The 16,818-nt window shown below is 38.3% G+C and overlaps 1 protein-coding gene across 4 annotated transcripts in view; it reads left to right on the plus strand.

Annotated features, from left to right (window-relative positions):
- The window catches only part of CDK14 (cyclin dependent kinase 14), a 342,320-nt gene that overhangs the window by 158,214 nt on the left and 167,288 nt on the right, over positions 1-16,818 (plus strand). For all 4 annotated transcript variants that reach the window (XM_050971254.1, XM_050971253.1, XM_050971252.1 and 1 more), the window contains one exon: positions 104-227. In XM_050971254.1, coding sequence (XP_050827211.1) covers positions 104-227 — 124 coding nt within the window. The remainder of the gene's footprint in view (positions 1-103; positions 228-16,818) is intronic.

Raw genomic sequence — 16,818 nt, forward strand, 5'->3', positions numbered from 1 at the left:
AATGTTACTGCAATATGCAAGCACCCCGCATATCGTGAAGAAATCACCTGTGGTTATATGCAAAATATTAACAGAGGTCATTTTTTGTCCCCCTCTTTTTCAGTTATTTTTATTTCAGTTGCTGCGAGGACTGTCTTACATCCACCAGCGTTACATTTTGCACAGGGACCTGAAACCACAGAACCTTCTGATCAGTGACACGGGGGAGTTAAAGCTGGCAGACTTTGGTAGGCAAGCAGTTAATTACAAGTATCTTATAATGTTGTAGGAATGTCAGACAGATGGTTCCATTGATTTCTCTTCCCCCCCACCCTGTTCCTTAGACACACCTTCTTCATTGTAGATAATTGCACATTTTTCTCCTGAGTGAAGAAATTGATTATGGTCAACAAAATGCTTGATTAAAAGGGGGCAAGTGAAAAACAAATACCTACTCCAGTTCTCTCAAGGAAGATAACGTTGAAAGTATTTCCATTTTATTTACCATGAGACCTCTGAATTAGAATTAAAACCTTCAAAAAGGAAAGAAAAAAGGTAGAGATAGACCTGAGGAAATACAGAGTGAATGAAAAGCACAATCACTTTTTGGAAGCAGCTCTAGGGTTGTGGAGGTCTGGATTAACTTTCATTAAATGGTCATTGAAAGAGACTGAAGGACACAAGAATGTGTTCCTTCTGTAGAATAAAGGACACTAGGATCACCTGGATTGCTTTCAGTATCCATTAGTTCTTTCTGGGGAAGGCTTACATGGAGTATAAAGTCAGGATAAATTATCCACTGAAATCGTAGCCTTTGGCCTATTTTTAAATTTTTAAGCCATTTTCTAGTGGCTACACCAAGGCAAGTACTCTTCCCTCAGAAAACCATTGTGAATGAATGCAGATGTGGAAAATGGCAACATTTTCTTTTTTTAGTGGTTTTCACAAAAGGTTGTAGGAATTTCTTTCTTTCCTGTAGGTCAGCTTCTCAGTTACTGATCCCAGCAGTACTTTTGAAGTGAGCTGAAAATGTGACCTATTGGCTTTTTAAAAATGTATTTTATTTTATGACTGCTATCCACATCATGCTTCACATTTCATGCAGCAGCAGTAATGAGGAAGCCTTGTGTGCTAATTGGCAATTTCACTGTTAATGTAGTCGTGAGGTTTTGTCTTTTAATTAGCGTTACTGCAATTAACAGCTCAGTGTGTATTTGCTATGCTGGAGGAGGGAACAGGACTTAAGATGGACACAGTCCGCAAGGACTTGATTGGCCTTTGAATTGTAAGGCAATTAGAGAAATAGTGTTAGAAGCACTTGTCTCCTGGTTTACATCTGATTATTTGCTGTCATTTTTCAAAACTTACTGTTTTTTGAAATAAATGCTTAAAAAAACCATTCCTGCATGTTGTGTTTTACCATGAGGTTTCATCTCCTAGTGATATGAAACAAGTGCATCATTCAGTGTTCTTGCTGTGAAATATGAGTTAACCCTCTGTTGAAGGTGTTGTGCTGTTTAATAGTTTTGTTGTATCATTTATCTGCATAGAACCCTATGATCTGATCTGATTTCCAAGTATCCCCATATTATAAATTTTTGAGGAGATTGTAACAATGGTTCTCTAGCTTTGGTGGGTGCTGGAAACCGTAAAAGATCTCACAAACTTTTGTATGTAAAATGTTTCCTACAGTGTGGGGCTGGGTTGCTGAAGCTCTATAGCCAGTGTAGCTGGGGAGAGGGAGGCTGCAAACTTTTTTGCTGTGTTTTTAAGAAAAAAGAAAAGACCCTGCCTTTTACCAGCACTATTAAATGCATTGCTGGAGGTGTGAACCAATCAATGAAAAGCCCAATTCAGGCACAAGTTGACTCTGTTTAGTTGTGCTGCCTGGTGTTGTCACAGAGCAGAGGACAGGGTGGGGCGATTGTTTGTGCCTTGCTGGAGTAGGAAATGTAACTATCTATCACTTCTAATGAAGTTGTTGCCTTATTGTAGCACCAGTCTAAATAGACAAGTGATGACATGAAAGGAAGGATTTTCACAGTTTTGTGTTGGCAGGAGTTTAAGGTTGACCATTGTGCATGGTTTTGATAGAGGGACTAGAAATGTATAAGTACAACCAGAAAGAAATACACAGTGGTAGAGACATGAATGTATAATATTGTGCAGAAGATATTTTTTTCCCTTTTAAGTTTGCCTTGACATAACAGAAACATCTGTGAAATCTACTCTTATGCAGGGACAGAAGATTATATGTCTTCTTTTTATTTTTTAAGCTAGTTTTTCTTTCATGGCTCATGACCTCATAAAACTGAAAACCAGATGGGTTAAATTTCTCTTCCGAGAACCAAGATGAAAAATTAGAAGTGCTGAGGTTAAAGTCTGAAAGGTCATGACCTCTTTTACTGGGATCATGAGACACCTGTGTGCTGTCTGTGTGCCCCTGTGCATATTTACTTATTTAAATGCTGTATTTTTATAGGTCATCTTTTACCTTTCCAGTATGAAAGACTCTTCTTAAACAAGATGTTAAATGCAGTCCTATTTCACTTTATGTTTTTCTTCCACAAATGACTGATTTACAATAATGTGCTTGGAAAGGAAGTCAGTTTAGATTGTATACTTGATTAATTATGTGAGGAGCAGTGTGAAAATTAGAAAGATGGTTGCTTTTCTTTCAAATCCACTCAAGACAGGAGAGAACCTATCAAGAAATCAGTGTCTGTTAGAGCTAGGGTTGACTTTGCTAGCATAATAAATATAAAATCCTACAGCAAAGGCCTTTTAGTCTCTAAGGACAAGACCTTCAGATTTTGGCTTCATAAGTTCACCAAAAAAATCAGCATCATGTCTGAAGTTTTTCATTTGGCATCAGGCTTATTTAATCTCTTCACTGTAGGATATCAAATACTTGAAAGCAGGCTAGTGGATCATAGTTCTTGAATAAACAAGGTGAAAGAAAGGCTGTTCGTGTCTGCCAGTGCATTGCACTGCGGCTGAAGTGGAATCTGTACATAACTGTGGGCATGTGTTTTTCTATAGCAGGGCTCCCAGACACACGTACTTCACTGTGTGGGAGTGTCTTTGTTCAGATGAACAGCAGTTTGCTTTTCTGTGCATTGTGCTCTAGCTGCTAGGAAATGAACATTTATGAGAAGACTCAGCGGTCAAATGAAAAGGAAGAACAGAAAATAGAGGCTTTATCAAATTAAAAATGGATGAGCTATAAAAAATGGTTTTATTGAGAAGATATAATAGGGGAGAATACATCTTGAGTAATTGTTGCTGTGTAAAATAGTCCTTGAATACTGTACCTGCCTTCTTTTTGAAATCTAATTAAGATTCCAGAGGAAAGTACAGTATATTAGGAATTCTTATGAAATGAAGTACAAGAATTATTTTTGATCCTATGGTGTGAATTTGGCTGTCAATGAGTTTGTTTATTTCCTCTCCTGCATGTGTCAGTCTTAAGTAGAAATAAAGTATTTTAAACCTCTAATGAGTAACTCCATAAGAAATTTGCCTCAGCCTTCAAAAGAAAGACTAGTAATCCTCAGGGGCACCACCCCCTGAGCTGGTAGCCATGGACAGGGAGCAGAACAGAGCCCTGCAAGCCAGGAGGAAGTAATTAGTGACCTCCTGTGCCATTCAGACCCTCACAAGTCTATGGGTCCAGATGGGATTTATGTGAGGGTATTGAAGGAGCTGGCAGAAGAGCTCATCAAGCCACTCTCCATAATTTATCTTTGCTTCTGGTTAACTGGGGAGGTCCCAGATGATTGAAAGTTTGCAAATGTGAAACCCATATAGAGAAAGGGTTGGAAGGAGGATCTGGGGAGCTACAGGCCTGTCAGTCTGACCTCAGGAAGGGGGCTGTAAGCATCATAGAGTCCAGCTTCTCACCCTTCCAAGGACAAACCCCAGAATCACACCATGAATGTACTGGGAAAGCCAACTGATGTCATTGTCAGGCTGCTCTCTGTGATCTTTGTAGATTGAGGGAGGTTCCCAATAACTGGAGAAAGGTTGTTTTATCCGTTTGCAAGAAGGGCAAGAAAGAAGGTCTGGAGTGCCTCAGCTGGTCAACCACTATCCCATAGGAAATAATGGAGTGAGGCTTCTTGTAGGTGTGAAGAAAGTGTTTGCCAGTTTTAGTCAAGAAAAATAATGTTTGATCCATGGAATTGCCTTCTGTAATGGAATGAGAGCTCGGCAGTCTCCCAGTGCCTTAAGAGTTGGTTACCAAGAGCGTGGTGGCGCTCTTTACTTGAGTGCACAGTGGGAGGATGAGGGATAATGGTCATAAGCTGAAACACAACTGGCTATAAGGAAAGAAATGTTTGCTATGAAAGTACTTCAGCACTGGAGCAGCCCAGAGATGTTATGAAATCTCTGTTTGCTTCCCTTACTGGTCTAAGCCTTGAGCAGCCTGGAAGATTGAACTAGGCAAATTCTCCTTGTGTGGTTCTGTGACTCACTAAATACCTTGTTTTGTTTTGTTTTGTTTCTTAATGATTGGAGATTGGTATTTAGTTATTGTATATGCTGATATAAATCAAGACTGGCTAATTATGTTTGCATGCAGATTATCATACTTGATAATCCAGCACCAAGTCCCTAAATAGCTGACTATAATCAGGTGGGAGGTGAGTCCCACCTTGTGTGTGGGACTTTCCAGGAAGGATTTGATCTTTTCCTGCCTTGTTTCATATTCTTGAAAAGAGCCTCTAGCAATCTAATATTCTGACACCTCCAAGAACAATGTAGACCTTTATTCTGATCTCATAGCACAATTACTCTTACATATTCTTTAGTTGAAATAGTTTTTTGCTTTCTGGTTGAAAAATACAGAGTTATACTTGTTACTAGATATTTTCTGATAAAAAATTTACATAGCTTTGAGGTGACATCACCTTTCAATGCACTGAGAATATCATCAGGTCATGTGTGTCAAGAACAAAACATTTAGACATGACTAGCATGTGACACAGTAAAAGCACTTCTGAGGCTGTGAGAGAAAGTGGCCAAGTCACTAGTAGGGCCCTTGGCCTGCTTCTCCTCTGAGATAACCAACCTGCTGCTGGGTTAGCTTCTCAGGGAATTTCTCATTTGTGATCTTCCCTGCAGCTGCCTTTCCCTTTCAACTCTTCTGTTAGACCTGCAACAGAAGTAAGCTGCTCGGAGTGGGTGAATCTGAAGTTTGAAGTCCTGTTTAGTCTGTTTTGGATTGTGCAGTTATTGTAAGTGCAAGGATCTTCTGTGTAATCACATCCTTTAATTAGATGTCATTCTTTTTAGTATGTAGACTGCTGTTTTCTCTGTGCTATGGCTCCAAGACAGGGTGTGTAAACTATGCAGGCACCTGCCTAGCTTAGATAACTACATAGCAGGCACACAGGTGCAAAGTACAATTCCAAAGTATGGAACAACAGGTCTAGAAGAGTTGTTAGCATGAGTATAATTTGCAAGGATAGGAAAACTTGATGATTGATTATTTTCTAAACTGAAAAATTTAGAAAATACTTGAATAGATGCTTCCCCTCCCTCCCAATCCCTGCCCCATTTTTTGGTAACTTTAGTCCTTTAAAAAAAATCTTCAAACTGCAGCAACACTACCAACAAATTCCAGTGTTGCAAGGTGAGTTGCAAGGAGCATCAGGAACTCAGTACTTTAATGCTTTAATGCTTGTTTCTGTAGTATGATCGTTGCTCTTTCTCATCTGTGGAAATGGGCTTTGGAGAGGAAAAACAGCATGACATCTTCATGAAAATGTCTTTCATTTAGTCTCTCAAATAACACTAACCCTGAAGCTTTTCCCAATTACTTTATGTTGTCTTTGGGGATCTCTGGATGAGTAAGGATCTGCAGGAGATCTGTGTTATGGTGAAAGTCCTGCCTTAAGCTTTTGGAATTTTGTTAATATAAAGTCCTCTGATGTAGTAAAAGAATCAAGTCAGTGTGATTCAACCATGCATCCTTCTAGATACATAGAATGATAAATAATAGATAGCTGGAGCAAAGAGACTTGAGGATTAAAATAAAGGGAATTATATTCAATGGACTAGCAGCTTAAAACTGCAGCTGAGTATTAGAGAGGATGTTTCCATGCATTTCCATATAGATTTTTCTGTGGAGAGCATGACAGGGGTATGTCATGAGGGACAAGGTTATTTCTCTATAGCTTACTGTTAAAATTGCTAAAACTGTGTTGACAAGTTGAAAAAAATGTAGTTTTTTTTTCTTCACAGTAAGAATCCCACAAGGGTTTCTTTATAATGTACTGTATAAAATTCATATGAAAAGTGCATGGCAGAAAAGATTGCTTGCATGGATAACTGCGATGTTTCCCCGTGTAAATGTTCCACAGAGTATCAGTTCTTGGAGATGCTGATATAAGGAGCTGTCTCAGTGCCCAAAGAGCTGGTTTTATATTGTTGGTGAAGCTTGATGAAATCGTTGGCAAAATTCCTCTGAGAGTGCCTCTAGTTATATTGGCTGGCTCCCTTTGGTTGCCTGGCTTTAAGTGAGACTAATGTGGGGAGCCTAAGGCAGCCATTTGGGGTGAGTTGTAGGAGCTGCCTGGTCACCCCTGAGGCAGCTGGCCCAACACAGCTCCTGCCCCCCACAGCAGCCCTTCTGCAGGCTCTAGAGAAGGGCTAGAAGCTGTCTGGGTGTTGGCTATCAGAGACTGCTGCTGGTAAAGAAAAGCACTTTACCCCAAACATAGGTCCACAGACCCCTCAACACCCTGCCTGAGTTGAACATGGAAAGAAAAAGCTTTTCTTTCCCATATTCCTGTGAGAGGTTGCTGTTACTCCGGGTGCATCCTGGTCCTTTCTGATAACAGCCTTTGAAGTCTGAAGAATTGGTTCTTCTACCCCTCAGGAAGGACAGTAGTGGGCTTCTTTGAGGACTCTAGTTGTATTAAATATCCAGAAAGGAAGATGACAGTGACAATGTTGTGAGGAAATTGAAAAAAGGAAGTGAGAACCTGGAAAGTGAACCCCAAACTGCTCAAACTGGAGTTAGGGTGCAGGTCTTTATAAAGTACTTCATAAAGTAGGTTTTTTTGTAATGACCTGTAAATACTTCATTTTCCATGAAGAGCAGAAGCTGCTGTTGATGTGTACAGCAGCAGCTGGGGCTGGAGCAGCAGAGCAGACTCTCTGTGTTTGTCCTAGAATAGTCTTGATGACCTGTTACTTAGTCAGGGTGAAAAGCCCTTCCTGTCCACACTTTCTAGACCCAGACAAAGGCCAGAGCTTAGGAGCAGAGCTGATAAGTAGCTATGGCACCTTCAAGTCTTTTTTTCTTGGAGGAAAAATAAATGTTGTAGCTGCAAAAGCTGTGGGCACTGTGGACCCAGAGACGTGTGGCAGGCTGCCATGTTATTTATTTTGCTTTCTGAGGATAAAAGGCTTTCCCTGCACCCCCAGATCTTCCTTCTCAGTTTCTAATGCTATAACTGGCTTCTGACAGGGAAAAGGCAAAGCTGCATCCTTCGCTTTCCCTCCCTGGAGCATGGGCTTCATATGCCGTGCTTGTGACCTTCTGCTGTGATGCCCAGACCTGTGGTGGAATGGGGAGAGAGATGGGTGGGTAGCAAAAAATTTCAAACAGCAGTGCAGAGACGTGGATCTGATTTCTGGCATTTGGGCTAAAGAATTGTTCCAGAGGTGAAGATGCAGGGGAAGGTGTGGTCTAGTGCTGCTGGAAATGCTTCTTTCTTCTCCTATTTATTTGGTTTGTTGTTCTCATCACGGATTTCCATCTAATTTGCTTCATATATCTGATGGTTTTATTGAGGTACCAGTTAAATCTATAAAAGAAAAGAAAATTACCATGTGAGAGACAATGCAATAAGAATCTCTTATGGGCAGAAATTTGGTTTCATAATCTGTGAAGAAAGAATAGATTTGACATGAGTTTACTATCTGGAGACAGCAAGTGCAAAAACTGTAGGGAGATTCAACTGTATTCAACTAGGACTTTAACTTCTCTCTGCCAATTATTAATACAAAGTAGAGACACTTATTAAATTTTTGTCTATGCCATTCTTCATTGATTGCTTTTAAACAATTGAAATTAAAAATCTTTAAACAGGAGGCTTTTCAGCTTTTGCTGAAGCAGATGCTGTAACTTAAGCTCTTCCCACCGAGAAGCCCTATGTAGGGTTATTGACTGAAAAGGAAAAGGTTTTATTTTTTAAAAAGCACGAAGGACCTGGGGATTGGTGTGACTCACTTAATGGGTCCCCTGTTAAACCAATCTCAGATTACTTAGGGTTCAATGCAATTCTCTATTGTTGCAAGTGAGAGTTATATCAAGCTTTAAATAGGAGGAAAGCATCTTAATTATCCATTAAGGGTAATAAAGGAAGTTGGTTATGCCACCATTAAAACAACTGTGATGAAAAATCTGTTTCAGTATTTTGTGCTTAAGAAGAACATAGGATTTGAATGCCATCTGTACTGCAGCTAGCTCAGTGCTGTGTTGTTATGATAATCATGATTTTCTTTTTTTATTGCCTTGTTTTGCCCACTTAAGCGTGAACTAGACGGTTACAGTGACAGTGGCACAAAAGTCTTGGAGAACTGTGATCTGCTGTCTGTACAAAAGAGATCCATCCATCCATCCATCCATCCATCCATCCATCCATCCATCCATCCATCCATCCATCCATCCATCCATCCATCCAATCTGTAGATATATTTAAAACAAATATTGTTTCATTAAAAAAAAGCCTTATTCAGTCATATGATCGTGTTCTCTCTGTTTTATATGAGAACATTTTCCCTTCCTACATCTCCCCATATCCTTTTGATTATCATGGTTACAATCACCCATATTTAAAATATTAACATTTCATTAAAACTCTATTGTTTGAAGCTTCTTTGTTTGTTTCTGTTACATTACTTAGAGGGGAAAAAATACTATAGAAAAAGGTACTGCTCATGTTAAGCTTTTGAATATAGGCTAGCTCCCAGGTAGCTCCCATAGTAGTCTCTGTTTTTTCTTTCTTGGTTTGATTATGATTTTGTTGTATGTTTCATTATTTAAGAGAGCATACTGTATTATATAATGAGAAAATTATGCCAAGTTTTAAAATTATTTTAATGTCATTAGTGTGTTAATAGTTATGCAGATTTATTTTACACAGGAAATAATCAGCTATGTAGATATTAAAGGTTAACTGGGAAAGGTGTGGATTAAAGAAGAAAAAATTCATCATCAGTGAGAACAAAAATATTGATGTGCAAAGATTAACGTGAACAGAACTGGCAGTTCATTAAGAGAAATGTGCCTTTAACACGGTCTGAAATAATTCCATAACTGAGATTACATTTTAAGGAACCTATGGCTCTGTAATTTATAATGTCATTTGTTTTGTCCCAGACAGTTTAAAACCTTACTTTTCTGCAACACAGTCACTTTTATCCAGGTAATTCTTAATAATCTATGCATGATATTTTTTATTCTTTCTGAAAGACACAGGCTGGTCGTATTAATATATTCATAGATGCATAATTTGTCCTGATATAAATTAAAATCATGCTTGCAGGGCTACCTGCTTTAAGGTGAGAGTTTCCCCTGCATCAGTTAGCCTTGATGATAGCCAGAAGTGATCAGGCAGTGCTTGTCTTAGCAGTACTTAACACTTCTCCAGCAACTTCCATTCCCAAAAACTATACAAATAAATGATAGCTCCAAGTAGTTACTCTTATGTATATTACAAATAACCATACTTTGCTTGACCTTTTGGTCTTATAATTTGAAAGACCCAAAGTTAAAAAACTTAGAAATGGGAGAATTAGGGATCAGCAGCTTTATGTCTATGTGGGAACATAAACAGCAGCTTTGCACGGGGAGAAAATGGTGCTGAGTAATTTTTGATTTACATGGTAGGGAGAATGTCAGGTTAGAGCTTTGCCTAGTTAAAGGTCCTCAAACTCTTCTCCAAGGTTGGTTGTACCACCTTTGGCTTTTCTGGCTCATAGTATTGAGCTCATACATTGTACAGCAAATATTTAGTGTAGTTGTTGGAAATAAGGTAGCAGGAGATTTTCAGATGTAATCTCTTTTATTCTCACCCACAGCCATTAATATATTCACATCCTTCTTATTGCAGCAATTTTTAAGCCACTGGGGCATCAAATTTACTTGCTTTTATGACTATATTTGCTTTTAAGCATATGTCATTGCAATGTTTTCAGGTTATTTCTGGACTCTTCCAGCCAGCTGGAACTTTGGTTCAGCTCAAAGTGTGTAAACTAAATACGGACTTTGTAGGCTGTGATACTAAATGAGACATGCTTATGAGTACTAACAATTGGTTCACACATGCAAACTTGATAGACTAAATGGTTTCAATAAAGCTTCAATAACAGTATGACAGTAGTAGTTTGTCAGTGGTCAAAGTACTAATAGGGATCCTTTGCTTGCAATCTACAAGTAATTTTTATTGAGCTCTGAATTCAGAAGTACATCCATTGACCCCAGGCTGAATGGCTAAAAGAATGGCTTGGTATCAGTACAAACAAGTTTTCACTTGTTTTATTAGTTACTATACAGGGTTTTGCAGTTCTACTGGCTAGTAGGTTACATCTGTACAGAAAGGACTAGATTGGGCTGCATAGCTCCAGCTTTGCTATTCTGTCAATGGCATTTTAGTTTTCATTATCACTTTAGATAAAAATTGAAAAATGCTGCATTAGGAGCAGTTGGATTTTAACTACGTATTTCCAGAATTGTACTGTTAAGGAATAGCCTTAATGCCCTTCTAATGTAACTTTTTAAAAAATGAAATTGTCTGCTTTCATTTCTTCTTTTGCTTTGACAAAATTGTATTAAGAACTGAATTGACGTCTCTCCAGGAATATGGATGCCTTATTACTGATGCAAAGTCAAATAATGATTTAGACCTAAGCATATTGGAATGTCTCTCTTGTAAAAGTTTTCTTATAAGATTTGTGATTCAGGTAATTAAGGATGACATATACATTAAATGAGTTTTGAGGAGCAATTCAATTGAACAGGTGAATCTGACACTCAAGAGATTTCTGTTGTTAGATTTTGCATTAAAATATTGCTTTACAGAAGCAACGATGCTTATACAGATTTTCTTAATGGCTTCAGTCTTGAAAGCAAAGTGGAAGAAATTTTGAAAATTAGTTATTTTGTTCTTTGTATTTAAAACAGCTTTTATATAATTGAGATTTTTTTTCAGTTTTGTTAGTTTTGCACCAATGTCTGTTTTCAGATTATTTTACTCTGACTTAAGCCTGTGCAGTCAAATGTGGCTTTAGATGCTGTGGGTGTTAACTAGTATGTGAACATATGTACTAATGTGACAACACATGCAAAATGTACTGGAGTTCTTTGGTAGAACTCTGAGACAGTGTTTTACCTACTAAGGGAATACATAAGTTGTGAGATATCACAATGACAAAAGTCACCTAAATGTTTGTCTTATCTATAAATAGTCTGGCTGGGGTACTGGAAGCAGTCTGGATTAAGCTCCATGAGCTCTAGAGAGCAGTCTGTGCCAGGCAGGGCAGCCATGGTTCATGAGCTGAGGGTGGATGGGGACCAAATGCAGCAGCATTCTGCAGAGGAGGGGATGTGTGCTCAGGTGACACCTTGGCTGGAAAAGGAGGCCATCAAAAACCCACTTGCCCTGGCTCTGCAGTACAGGACCAAGGATCTGGTGGATACTAGCCATGGAATTGTGTCATTTACGCATAAGTCAGACCTTGTGTTGTAAGAGTTGGTGGTTTCAGCACCCATGGGATGATAGTTTTTCAAATTTACAGGTTCTACTCCTGCAGAGTAATGTCAAATGTCAGTGAGGTTTGATTTATGAACAAAATACTTCTTAGATCTGCTTTTCAAAAATATTGTTTGTCTATAGATATTGTTTAAATACTTGCTTTTCGATGTAGCCCTGTTCTTGTTAAACTAATTATCCTAGACAAGTTCAAGTAAATTTGCAGCTACTTGATTAGGCTTTTAATAGCTGACCGTGACTTGAGATAGGCCCTTCTTCAAAGTCATCCAGATATTTAACAGCTAGATTTGACATGATAAAGCAGCAAAACTGATCCCACTGGAATAAATCATTCCACCAATACATCCCAACGTCCCAGTACTACTATTGCTGCCTTTTGTCCAGCGCTGCAGGGTTCATTTCAGTGAGTTGTGGACCCCTTCAACAGGTGGAGAGAGCAGTACCTGGAATCACCTTGTCACTGCCAGTTCTGTATGGTCAGTTAAGGAACAAAATTACCTGAGGGCAAACAACTGGGATTAGATGTTTGAACATGAAATGTCAGTGAAACCTAGCTTTTGTGTTTCTATGTGGATGACTGTGAGTCACTATAGTAGCACCAAATTGTGCTTACTAAACAGTTCTTCAGCTGCCAGTTTTAATACAACATGAAACTAGAAGGACTTGAATGCTACTGATTCACTCAATAAAATGGAGTTGCATCTGGTTTGTGTTCAGTTCTCTTTGTACCTGGGTAGGGGGAAAGGCACTTTGTCTATGTCATGATTTTCTAAAAAAGATAAGTCTTGGAGAGCAAGCATATTTATTTCTTTACAGCTATGTTGTATTTAACCTGTCTCATGCCATACATGAAGTACCTATAAAATGATAAGTTATCCAGGTACCAGTTGGAAAGGGTTGGTTCATTTTTACTTGAATGCCAGATGGAGTCATCCAGAAATTACCCTTGCTCTCCTGCTTCTAGTTATAAATGTAGAGATCACTGTAAATTGTTAGCTTCAAACATAATAGCCTACAGTAGCTTGTTGGCTTCTGTGTTTGGTGCTTGATGGACTATTATACTTCACCAAATGGGACAATGGGACATCCATAGCTCTCAATTTGTGTCCATACAAAACTGTTCTCCTGAATATATTTTTCTGGGGTCTTTTCTGGATTCCTTTGATTAGTTAATGGAAAGTCCTAATGGTGATGAAACATTTATACCTCAAAACTGTGAAAGTTATCACTGTTAACTGTGATTTGTTACCTTCTTGTCTTCAGCAAGTTCATTAGTCATGTCTTAAAATTCCGCATGTAAATTATTACTATTATATAAATAATTATCCAGTATTGATTAGGCTCAGTCATTCATTGCTGCTTCCCTGTTTTTTCGCTTTTCTCAAGGAATATTAAAATATCCTGAGATGTATTAGCTCTCATTTTCAGTGACGAATTATTTTCTGCCTGTTTGTCCTTTCTAGAACTTCCTCCCTGAACTCTGCAGATCTTTCCAATTTAAAACCATCTGTTCAGCAATTGTTAACTCTTTGCTTCAAACCTAATAACTTCACTGTGAAATGAGTAATTCTGACATTTTCACTTACAGCCTTATTAGCACAGTGGCATGTTTCTACTGGGGCTTTTAGAGGAGTAGAGGCCATCAGATTCTTGTAGACTTTATCTGAAACAGCAAATTAAGTAAAAATCCGAAAACTGGAAAGTAAGATTTAAATCAATCACCTGTTGAGGCTATTGTGAGCATGTGTACCATGTCCATAAGGAATCCAGGTCTTTTCTGTGATGCAGAAGTTGTCTTTGATGTGAAATTGCTTGCTATCCTTGAGTCCTACTAGCTTTTACTCTATGTGAATGTTAATCATGTTGATGTAGTTTGTTTCCTCTTTTTTTTTTCCTGCCCACACTGTTACTTTTCTACCTCCAGATTAGTAGAGGCAGTTTGAACATACTCATGCTGACCCAGAATGCCATGGGGGTTGATCTATTTTCCTGCTGTCAAAAGTGAAGTGTAGATTTCTTTTGTATTTCTGCACCACTTTCTGCACAGTACCCAATTTTTAGTATGTTTTTTCCTACTTATAGACAAGGAATAAATTTTTCAGTCATGGTACATGTTCAAAATCAGTGTGCCTTTTTCAAAATATATTGGAAATTATTTATAAGTATTTTAAAGCAAAGAGATAAACAGCTCAGAAAGATCTGAGCTCTTTCTTGTATCCCTTTTTTCTATTCCCTATGATCCTTTGGGAGGCACAGGGGGCAGAGGAGAGAGGTTATAAAAAGATTTGCTGGAAGGGGCAAATGCTTTTCACTAGTGCTAGAGTCATTCTTTCTGGTAGCAGGAAAAGTATTTCTGTGTCCCCATTCTTTAACTTTGGTTTGTCACCTGACAGTTGAGTCCTAGTCACAGACTGGAATAATTATCATCTGTGTTACTGTAAGTGATTGTCTGAAGAGGTACATGAGATAAGGCTTGTAGGGGAAAATAATCTTTTATTACAACAGCTGATAACAGCTGGAAAAACCAGACAGGCTGAGAGGCACACATGCCTTTTGTCTTACTTACTTCTCTCTGTCTCTTGAAAACTGACTCCTGCACTCCAGTTTGGAAGACTAGTCATTGCTCAAGTGCATTTTGGGAATACTAATTTGAGATCCTAATTAGTCTTTCTCTGTGAGTAACTTTTATAAATGAACAGCACTATCATAAGCTAATGGCTATATCAGGACCAGGACATAGGATGTTGCAGGTAATTTATCTTACTTGAGAGGAATTTAACTCAGATGCTCTGCTAAAGCTTTGTGTTGGAGACAGATGCATTCAGATAAACAGCAGAGGGACCTAAAGGCTGCAGGACACCTTTAAATGCCAAGAACTGGCTTCTGGGTTAGAGTGCTGACCACTTCATTGAAGAAGTCTCAGTGTCTTCACCCATTTTACTTTTTTATTTTTTGTTGTCACTCAAGTATTCACTGAATAAATGTGCTTCTGCTGGAAAACATGCAGCTGAGTAAACAGGTTAAGTTGACAGTTCATGATCTACAACAGAATACATTAGCAAAATTTTAATATTATTACTGACTCATAGTTGCAGTTCAATAAACCATTTACCTCAAACTAAGTAATTGTTAAATAATAAAACAGGAAGTAAAAAAAGGAAGCACATAAAGAAGCTGAATCAAGGAAAAGTAACAAGAAAAACATATTATTTTTTTAGTATGCTTGCTAGAGCCTTTTTAAATATATCTAAATCAAAATAATAAGCTGCTCAACACTTTTAAGATATAATAGAAAGGGAAACCATGCACATGGCTGCTAAGCCTTTGTTTTTGCAGACATGACTGGTTTTCTCATTTGCAGAATCATATTTGCTGTGAACAAAGGCTTCCGATTGTCATGTGAAGTTGGCTAGGAAGCTTTCCTGCAGCTAGAGAGGTATTGAGTATTAATATTTGTGCTCATGTAGCCAAAGGTGTGTGTTTTGGATAAGTCTCGAGTCTGGATGTAACTACAGCCTCTTGTAAAAGCCAAATACAATTTAAAAATTACAGTGATAAATCAGTGCAATGTGTTTTGTCAATAACTGATCCTAGGTAAAATCAGATGCATTCTCTGATTCTAAGATACAGCCAGATGAAGCAGAGACAATTGTGTTTACCAAGCAAGAAAATTTCTTCTTTTAACAACAACAAAAAAAAAAAAAGGTTTTTTTTTAAGTTCAGAGTAGGAGGCAGCAGGGGATTTTCTGTGTTAAAGACATAAATACACATAGGCATAGATCATTGACTCTGTATTTTAAATACCATGCTTCCCAGGATATCCTGAGCTGTTGTTTAATGAATGAGTTAAAATTAAGTTGTGGTTTGTGCTACAGAGCAGCTAGATGATGATGTGCAAGACTTGAAGTATGTAATGCATCAGAACAGCTCCTTCTTTCATTTTGGGTAAATAATGGTCATAAGAAATCAGTGCATGGAGAACATTAAACAGTGTCTGTCCTTCCCATAATTACATACAAGTTCCCCAGTGGGTCTGGCACAACCGTAATTTTAATAACTGGGCCTTATCCTTGGATTCCTTCTCTCCAAAAAGGGCTGCAACAGCAGGACATGTGTTGACCTTTTATCTTTTGTAAGACACAGGAATCAGAGGGGAGTTCACTGCTTGTCAGGAAATCCTTCCTCCAACTTCACGGGCTAAAAGAGTGCTCGGGCAGCAATATGTAAATATTGTGTGCTCACCTCGTGATCTGCCACTTACCTTTTGGCTTCTATGCACATGGGCCATTAAGGTTTGAAGTTTTGATGATCCCCTATAAGCTCTGTTTTTTAAAAATGAGATTGTCATTCTTCCTGTAGTGTAACCATGGAAACAGACAGGGAACCCTTAAAGAAAGTGATCGAACATGCTGTGCTAATTAATCCTACCCTTCAGTTTTCTTTCAGTTGAAGGATGTGCTTAAATAAATTTTGTATGAGTAAGCATATTTGGATATGCAAAGAGGTATAAAATATGTAGCAAGTTTTCTTGCAGAAGGATATCTGGAAAAACCCTGGTAACTGTCATCTATTTGTATCTGGACCATCAAAACAAGAAATGTAGTATCTTGGTGTTTCACATATCTATTTTGATAGCATTCTTTTTAGATTGCAAATATATCTGAAAGATTAGAGTATTTTTTTCATATCTCATGTGTCATGAGACACATTTGCATTAATTTTAGTGGAAGTGTTCATTATTGCTAAATGCATTCTTTATGCAGAGCAGAGAATTATTCAGAAAAAGCAGAGGCTGCTCCCTCCCTGCGAGAAGGCAGCTCCTCTGAGGCATTAGCCTGATTCAGGTCCTGTCAGTCCTACACAAGGGGAGTGAGTGGCTGACTGAACTGTGGGACTGTGCCAAGTTTTCCCCTTCCAAATTTTAGCTTTTGTAAGTATTTGGCTTGGTTGTTCACTCCTGCTTTCCATTTTCCCATGTACTTTCCAAAGCAGTGTATGTGGCCAACTGGGAAATCAATTGGCCACAACTTAAATGTAGCCTGTGCACATA

Source organism: Serinus canaria, chromosome 2, assembly GCF_022539315.1.
Source record: "Serinus canaria isolate serCan28SL12 chromosome 2, serCan2020, whole genome shotgun sequence".
NCBI classification, from domain to species: Eukaryota; Metazoa; Chordata; class Aves; order Passeriformes; family Fringillidae; genus Serinus; species Serinus canaria.